Source organism: Belonocnema kinseyi, chromosome 9 (assembly GCF_010883055.1).
Source record: "Belonocnema kinseyi isolate 2016_QV_RU_SX_M_011 chromosome 9, B_treatae_v1, whole genome shotgun sequence".
NCBI lineage: Eukaryota > Metazoa > Arthropoda > Insecta > Hymenoptera > Cynipidae > Belonocnema > Belonocnema kinseyi.
This window is the reverse complement of record NC_046665.1, coordinates 9,116,438-9,125,709: the sequence shown is the minus strand read 5'-3', so window position 1 is coordinate 9,125,709 and position 9,272 is coordinate 9,116,438. Positions and strand designations below refer to the sequence as shown.

General features: G+C 35.4%; 1 protein-coding gene across 1 annotated transcript in view; it reads right to left on the bottom strand.

Moving 5' to 3' along the window:
* LOC117180409 (eukaryotic translation initiation factor 2 subunit 3, Y-linked) overlaps positions 1–9,272 on the bottom strand; it is a 229,838-nt gene that overhangs the window by 44,259 nt on the left and 176,307 nt on the right. The window contains exons 4-5 of the mRNA XM_033372910.1: positions 5,066–5,224; positions 2,895–3,124 (exon numbers count right to left, since the gene is read on the bottom strand). Coding sequence (XP_033228801.1) covers positions 2,895–3,124; positions 5,066–5,224 — 389 coding nt within the window. The remainder of the gene's footprint in view (positions 1–2,894; positions 3,125–5,065; positions 5,225–9,272) is intronic.

Below are 9,272 nucleotides of genomic sequence, written 5' to 3'. Positions count from 1 at the left end.
TTAAATCAAAAAGCATGAAAGAGGGAGCTCTTCTTAATATTTTGATACCAAAATCATGTCGATACACCTTACCGACTGCGAGTAAAGCCACCCACGCTTTAATTTGACAGACTGTATAATCACAACTATCCTAAATGATAGGATTGTTCGGGCAATCGGACTTGTGTGGCAAGAAATGTATAAACAAAGCGGCTCAAAGAAAGGCGTAGCAGGATGTCGGGAGAACCTGCTCATCGATAGATGTGTCTGCAAAGATACAAAATTCTACCAGCGTGACCTGTCGACGGCCTGTATTGATTACCGAAAAACTTTCGATTCGACCTCCCACAGATTTATCACCTGTCTTTTAGAAAGCTCAAAGATTCATCCGCAAATCATGAGGTGCATAGAGAGATTGATGCTGCTTCGGAAAACCAGATTTACTATCTGATCTGGAAAAATTGTGTGACAACTAAAAAGGTCACCTTTTAGAGAGGTGTCTTTCAGGGCAACAACATGAGCCCACTTCCCTTTACCTCACATTATTGCCACTATGGAAAGTACCAGGTCACTCATGTATTTTACATAGATAATCTTAAGATCAATGTTAAAAACAAAGAGTAACTATATATAGCTCTAGGGATTCTTGTACGATACACTAAGGAAGTAAGAATGGAATTTGGGTCCGAAAAATGCACCAAGGTTCATTTGAAGCAAGGAAAACTTAATGGCATCCCTGAAGATCCTGAGCTCGTCGACAGAAGCGCTATGCGACACCATTGCGCTGAAGAGACTTATACATACCTTGACGTGCCACTAAAGTGGTTTCATGGACGAAGGAAGAGCTCAGAACCCTTGATATCAGAACACGAAAGATTATGCACATGAACAAAAGCATGCATCTTAAGTCTTCTGTTCCGCAACTCTACATCTCACGCCGTAAAGGTGGTCGTGGAATATTGAATCTTGAATGACTTCAAAACCGGATTATTCTGGGTACAGCACATAGAGTCGCAAATGGAAGAGATCCTCTTCTTAAAATGGCCAGGAGGCACGAAGAAGTGGACAAAGGAGCGTTTCTGTACAAAGCATCGATGGAGGTTGCTGAAACACTTGGACTTAACTTCAGTATTAGGAGTGAGCAGAATGCATCAAATCTTATCTATCTTGAGTACTCACTCCTGAAAACCCGGATTAAGACAGCACGGGAGAATAACTTCTGTGAACAGCTTCTCGATAATAGGATGCACGGCATCTTCCACAGAAATGTGGAGGATCATTCAATATCGTGTGACCTAACTTTTTCTTTCCTTAAATCACCCAGATTGAAGTCTGGCACAGAGTGTTTCATTTTTGAATATAAGCATATCAATTATTATACTAAAGAAACATCATAAGCATGTCACATTTTCGACAAAACAATTTGTGGTATCTCTCATTTAGAAAAACTTGAACTCCATATAAAATTGGCAAAAGTGTGTGGGGGCGGGAACTCACCGCTGTGATTAGTCACATAAATAATTTAAGGCACACCAATAATTTTTGATAATTTTTGCGTTATTTAAATTTTTCCAAACAACCCAGAAAAAAAAACAAAGTTTTTAGAACTGTTATAAAAGTTCATTATGAAAAATCAGCACCTTTCTTCACAAATTAGAAAAGCTACAACGAACTTTTTAAAGTTTCTACATTTTTTATCTAAAATGCATAATTTTTAAGGTATATATAGTTTGTTTTTCGACCAAAATAATGGATAATCAGCGAAATTCTCATTCTTGGTGCATTTTTCTCAAAGAGTAATGATTTTTTTAAGTTTTCATATCCAGAATGTTACCTTTTTATGAAATACACTGTTTCTGTGTATAGTATTTTTACATAACATCTTTTTTAAAATAAATTACGAAAACAATGTACAGAACATTTTGAAGATAAGATATACTTTTTTAGTTTTTAACATAAGTGTACGTTAAATATGTTTCCTAAGACTACTATCTCAAACGAATAAATTCAGCCCCTAAAATTTTAAATTGGCTAGGAATTGACTCTTTTTGAACAGGTTTGAAGATAAAAGTAAAATGAACAGAAAATCAAATTGAACAAAAAAAATCTGGTAAGGTTCTGATTCGAAAAATCTAGTATTCAGCATTTGGGGGTTTTTCGGGCACCTATTATGAGGAAAAAATCTTTAGCTAAATTGTTGTTATGGTCTTTCTGAGAGCACATAAATATGATATTTCAAAGATTTAAACAATAAATAATGATATGTTCTTCTCAACCATGGTAGAAATTCAAAAATCCACTTTTAATGTTAAAAGTAGATGCTATAAAACCATTAGAACGAAAGCATTCTAGCGTAGCAATACCCAAGTGCGAGTAGAATATGCCGACTTGAGGCAGTATTCTACTTTGAAACGCTCGAAAAAAGTTATTTTTGTGAATTTTTTCTGAGATTATTCATAATAATATTGATGCAGGGTTTTTTAAAGCTTAATAAATGCACTCTTGAAATATATTTAAAAAATGTTTTCAATTTCCTACAAAAGTAGGTAGGTCCACGCAGTTGTAAAATCTCGAAAATGGGCGGTCCGAAAAAAATTAAACAGTTTTAGATTTAGTATCGCTCCAGCAACCGGCTGAATTAGGATTTCTGATATACATCCGATAATGAGAAAATAGCGGCGAAAAAACAAAACAAAATAAAAAAAGTGGTTTTATTTTCATAGTTTTTTGCGAAAAAAAATACAGTTAAAAATAAAATTAAAAAATAATCTTAGTTCAACAAAAATTCACAAAAATAGCTTGTTTTGAGCTTTTCAAAGTAGAATACTGCCTTAAGGTTCTTTTGCATACAATTCCTCAATTGTCAATTAAAAATATATTAGCTTTTTATATAAAAATAAAATAACAATATATACCTTTAATACTCCCTTCAGAATACTTCCACCAGCTACTCCCCCTTTAAGATCATCGACTTCACAACCAGGTTTATTAACGTCAAAAGAACGAATCACAATTAATCTAGGTTCTGAAGTAAAATCGCGCAAGGGTACAGGAATCTTCTTAGTAATGTACTCGCACAGTACTTCAATATTATACTTCAGCTGAGCTGATATCGGAATCACTGGAGCCGCTTCAGCTACAGTACCTATTTACAAGCGTTCGTTATAAATATTAAATACATTATTATTATAGAAAACAAGTGATATATTTCAGGATATTTCAGGAGCAATATTCAAGTTCACACGTATATTATAGATTAAAATGACACAATTATTAAAATTTTCTACCTATTAAGGTAAATTTATTATATCTTTATTATTATTAGAATATTATTTTCTTATCTGAATATTCCAAATCAACATATTAACTTGCGTTAATCTGACATACTTAGTTCTTAAGATCTACCATAATATTTTTCATGACCTACTATAACCTACTATGAGGTCAGTATGTGAGGAGAGACTGAATAGATAGTAATTAAATAAATGAGAGGGGATACTAATTTAAAAAAAGAAATGCAAAGCGATATGAAAATGAATGTGTAAAGTTTATTGCGACTAATGTTATAATATTATCATTTATTATAAACGAGTGCGGTGAGTCAAACAGTTGTGGAGACGGTGATGGTGTGTCAGTTGGGTGAAATTCAGAAATTTCAAGGGGGTCCTTGGCTTGGGCCTTCTTTGCTTGGGAGAGGGTTGGAGCGGAAAAGCCAGGTAGATGTGGCTTGGGCCGAAACCCGAGAAGCACTGATTTATTGGTCTCGCGCACTAAATTCTTATGCATTTCAATAATATATACCGACCTATTTTCGCAACGGTCGAAGGTTAAGCTCTCAATATTTTGAATTAACTAGAACACTCACTATTTCAGGGCAGCAGGGGTTATAAAATAAGGTATTAATCACGTGCAATTGTCTCAGTCATACGTATCGTCGTCTTCTCGTAACTGTGGAGACCGAAGCGCGCAAGGTTTTACCATAACAGATGCAATTACTGCTATGAGTGGAGAAAGAATGCAAAGTGAGCTCAGTTTGATTGGAGGCAATGTCAATTATATAAATCCTTCGCTCCTCGAAACTTCTGAACGCGAAGCGTTCAATATTTTGAATTAAGGGCAACACTCACAGTTTCAGGGCTGCAAATATTCTAAAATAGGATCATTATCCTAGAGCGTAAGCCCACAACGTAAATCGTAACGTGATACGGATAATGCTAATTTTCACCTGATATGTTTGACTTATAATGAGGAACGTAAAAATGGATGTCTTAAGGGCTCTGATTTTGTACTCTTGGCGCCGTGTAGCGTTAAAAATGTCCATTAAAAACATAAAATGTCATGAATACTTCATTGGGCCCTTAGGACCTACAAAATTACTAAGTTATAACCAATTACAACCTTGACCTTAATTTTCTTTACGAGAAACCTCGAGAAATCAAAACATTCGAGTCAGCTTGAACGTAAATCGATCCTATCGAAGGGACTTGACTCTCTAAATACACACTCAATTTCCGATTGTTTAACATCCGATGAATCGCCGGCTTCACGTTTGACTGCTTCAATCACCCCCACCCTCCTGAGCGTTTCTCAACAGCCTATACCCTCGACTAGTCAGTGCCGTATCTGAATTTATTCAAGTCGCGACATCCTGGGCGCTGTTGTAATACATAATGCGGTCCTACGTTTTGATATGAAAACACGTGTACGATTTTTTTCTTGCCAGGCCCGAGACTGACAAAGAATCGGGAGTTGAGTGTAATAACTTTTTGTCGGGGTAGAAGGCCCTGATAGCTTAACATATTTAAATCGGCTCGGCATATAAATTCATCAAATGTTGACAAAAACAATAGAGTAAACATTTATCTTTGAAATGTGAGTTTTAAAACCTTATCAGACTACGAAGTATTGAGTTATAAAACTGTCTGTATAGATAGTGAAAAGATTTAAGTTCCAAGATTGGAGGCTTGTGTATTCTATATTTTCAATTATTTAGGTTATTAAATGATAAAATTAGTTTTCTTTAAATTTCAATAATGGTAACTTTACAACGAACGCATAATTGTCGCATAGGATATGATTTTCTTACCTTGAACGAATTTCTGTATCTGATCATACTGCTCTTTTGCTTGACCCTCCTTTACTAAATCAATTTTATTTTGCAAAATAACAATGTGTTTTAGTTTCATAATCTCAATCGCAGCTAAATGCTCCGATGTTTGCGGCTGAGGGCAAGATTCATTTCCAGCTAGAAACATAATATTAGTTTTATAATTAGGAACATTTTATAAACAATAAAAAGTTTTTTCCTGGCTTAATGGCTAAGTGCAAACTTTTACTGAAAACTATCACTCCAGTCATATTAATAATTTAGAGTATAGAACCATAGAAGTAGTTCAACTAACGCAAAGATGTTCTGCCATTTTTCTCCTGTCAAAGGAAACTCAAAGTCTAATCTGCTTCACTAGCTCGAAAACCCTCGGTTATCACGCATGTGTTAAAGAAACTAATATGATATAATAAAACATCGTCTATATATAAAAAAGAATAAGAGTTCAAACAATGTATGATGGATGAGAACCTCGCTCTCCAACTCTTCTGTTACTAAAGTAGACATAGCTGCAAATACGAAGAAACCCATAGAATCTTTAATTTTGCTCAGAAGATTTACCTTGAAAAGTACACTATCATCGTAAATTAGCTACACGGCTAGCACGAGCAGTACTGCAACTTATTGATGACTTTGAAAAACGATTAATCGGATAGAAATGAAGTTAGATATTTCTAAAAAAAAACACTTCGTAAGTTTATAAAATTTTACATCGAATCGCCCCTAGTAGAGATATTTCCGGGTGTTTTGATAACGATATATCACTAAGAAGTTTAAAAAAAAAATTTTTTTTTAATCTTTTAAACCGTATTTTTAATTTAGGCCAATAATATTTTTAAAAAATCTTCAAGAGTTTCTGCGAACGGTCATGGACCAATATTAAACCCGTTCGAAGAAAAAAGATCAAAGTATTGGTCACCGGTCTTATAGAGTTGAAAAGTACAATCTTTCAACTGGCTCGGTCATTATTTTTAAAGAAGAATATAAACGAAAAAAATATTTAAAAACTAAAATAATATAAGAAATATATAACTAATTAATAAATTAATACAAGTATTATATTCGTCTATTGTTCGTCTTTTGTTCACATGGTTTTTTTTCTTTAAAAAGTCCAAGAAGTTTTTCCAATTTTTTTATTTGAATAATATTTGTTCTAATCAGCTTTATATTAGGAATAATTTAAAAATTTACTTCTTTTGAAAACGTGCTCGTGCATGAGTATGTTTTTAATCTGCAGTGAAGCGAAGTTATTCGCTGTAAAACATGATAACGCAACTTTCGCGGTTTTTTACACCTTAGATGCGATATCTGCATGACAAATAATGAAAATAACTTTATAAATAGCTCATTCAAAACAAAAATTTTCAGAAAAAGCTCATACTTTTACACTCATAAGAGCAGCAACTTCAGGGCACTGCGATAATCATATTGTGTTCACAAAGGACGGCACTTAGTCAAACCTGTATTAATAGTTGAACCTGCTATATTACAACATGAATTCACAATAGACAATGACAGAATGAGAAGGTGGTTCCAAGAAGACGATATTGTCATTGTTGATAGGGGATACCGAGATGCCACTAATTTTTTGGCGCGTTTGGGCATTATCTGGAAAATTACAGCTCTTCTTCCACGACATCAACATCAACTTGCAACAGAAGATGCTAACGAATCGCGTCTAGTGACAAAGTCTAGATGTATCGTCGCAGATAGGAACGAACACATCAAATCAATTGTCAAATTCATTCAGAAAGTAGTACAGATACAACACGTTCCTAGCCTAGGCGATTTTTGTCGGATAACTGGAGCTATAATTAACAGATACCATCCATTAATTTTCTTCCTACGTGCAAGACAAACTGCAAAGAGACAATGACGAAGAATTCCACATTGAGATGCTACAAGGGTATAATCAAATACTACAGCCAGGATCTATAAGAATCAGAGTTTTTTCTCGATTTCGAAACGCGTCTAAGCATCAACTCTGGATTGCTTATAGACCGAACGGTGATGATGACATGGACGATGGTATGGCTGACGATGAAGAACATACTCCTATAGGAGGATATTATTGTACATGCCAGTCAGGTGCTCAAACGCTTGGAACTTGTGCACATATAAGCAGTGTATTATGGTTCTTAGGGTATGCTCGGCATCCAGAAAGAATTCGCTTACCATCACAAAGACTGATTCAGACCATAAATGACACAGGAAATCGATTACCAGCAAGAGATATTCAGTTACCAGAATTTGCCTTCAAGGGCTAGAATCGACGACATCCTGGTCATCTCTTGCCTTCATTGGCTAGATAATGACTAAATGTCGCTCATGTCTTGCCTTTATTGGTTAGATAATGACTAAATCGCACTCATGACTTGCCTTAATTGGCCGGATATTGTCTAAATCAAGCTTATTTCGTGCCTTGATTGGCTAGATATTAACAACATCCTGGACAAATATTGCCTTCATTGGCTAGATAATGACTAAATCTCGCTCATGCCTTGCCTTCATTAGCTAGATAATGACTAAATCGCACTTATGACTTGCCTTCATTGGCTGGCTGTTGACTATGTCATTCTCATTTCTTGCCTTTCTTTGCATTCCCCCATCAGAGTCCAATAACTTTCATAGGGAACATTTTTTTCGCAGAGTTGCAGTTTTCAAGATATTTGGTAATGTTTCTTAAAAGGGTTGGATATTTAACCCTCTATAACTCGAAAACCACTTTACCACGAAAATGCGATTGGAAGCAAGACGTGAACATCGAGATCTTCACTATTTTTTATCTTGATTATTAGTAACCTGAAAAAATGTGCCTTATTTTATGTCGAAAACTGTCCAAAAGTTGTCGATGTCACTCGAGATGAATAAAAGAGAGCGCCGTGTCTTCCACAATAGAATTCCACAATAGACTTAGAGTAAATTCTTATCTTTCAAATTACAACAATGATTTATTTCTAGAAGGTTTCATGTCTGAGCGTAGCTAATACCTGGCACTAGTATAAGACATGCAGGGATGTTTCATCATCACTGCCGAATATCATGTACTCTGTCATCGGGTTGTACTTTATCTTGTGCATGCGATGGTTCAGGTGGTTGTGCCCTGCATGCATCTGCATCACAGTTTTTACGTTCTTCTTGGGTAATCCTAGGATTTCCCTGGCTTTGTGAATCTTTTACGTATAGCCTAGGATGACTTTTGTTTGACAGCAACCCTGGGTTTGTACCCCATATTCCTGGTGTTTCGTCCGGATCCAGCTTTTGATGGGCATCCTAATGCGGCAAGGGGCTAGTCTCAGTACCGGTTTCGATCCTATGTATTCAATTTCTGCGCTGCCTATTGCTCACTTATCGGCCTTTTCGTTCCTCTTGATCCTTGTGTGACTAGGTACCCACATGAGAGCCACGTTGTTCTTTCTCTGCAAGTTGGTTTAATTTATAGAAAAATTCTTTCTTAGAAAAAAATGCTCTAGTAGTAGTTCAACTTTATACTGTGGAATCAAGATATTAACAAAAATAAGCACCATTTTGTTTTCGCCCAATTTTCAAACTAATTGTTAATTTTTAATGTCAACAATTGCAGGATAAAAAATTGAGGCGGCAAAATTTTTCTTCGTAAATGGTTTTCTAACCAATGTCATATTTGGAGATTAAAAAACCACGACATTGTAAAAGACTTTTGCATTATTAAACAAAAATTAAAATGCGAATATCTGGAAACTGATTTATATCTCGGGGACGGGGCCACAGTTTTTTATATCAGTACAACCTTCTACGCAATATTTAATAAAAAAATCGGTAAGACCGAGAATGGCAAACATATGGCAATGCCTCTGGGTCCTCACAGAATCTCTTGGGAATTACTTGATACCAATTAGTCAACAACTGTGAATTTGCATAAACATAATACGTTTTTGGCCACTTGAGTTTACATATTAGCTATAACTGCCCAGCAGCTCAAACAATCTAACGATCTGCACGGGAGTTTAAAGAAACCTTGAACAAAATTTGGTGCCAAACCGTCAAAAAATGTGACCATGCCCCCTTCCCCTTTCCATTAGCCTTACGACAACCTGTCCGGGAGCCCACAAAATAATTATGCAACATTTGTTGGTGATTAGTCAACAAGTGTAGATTTCCATAAGCATCATAGGTTTGAGGCCACTAGATTATATGTATATTAGAT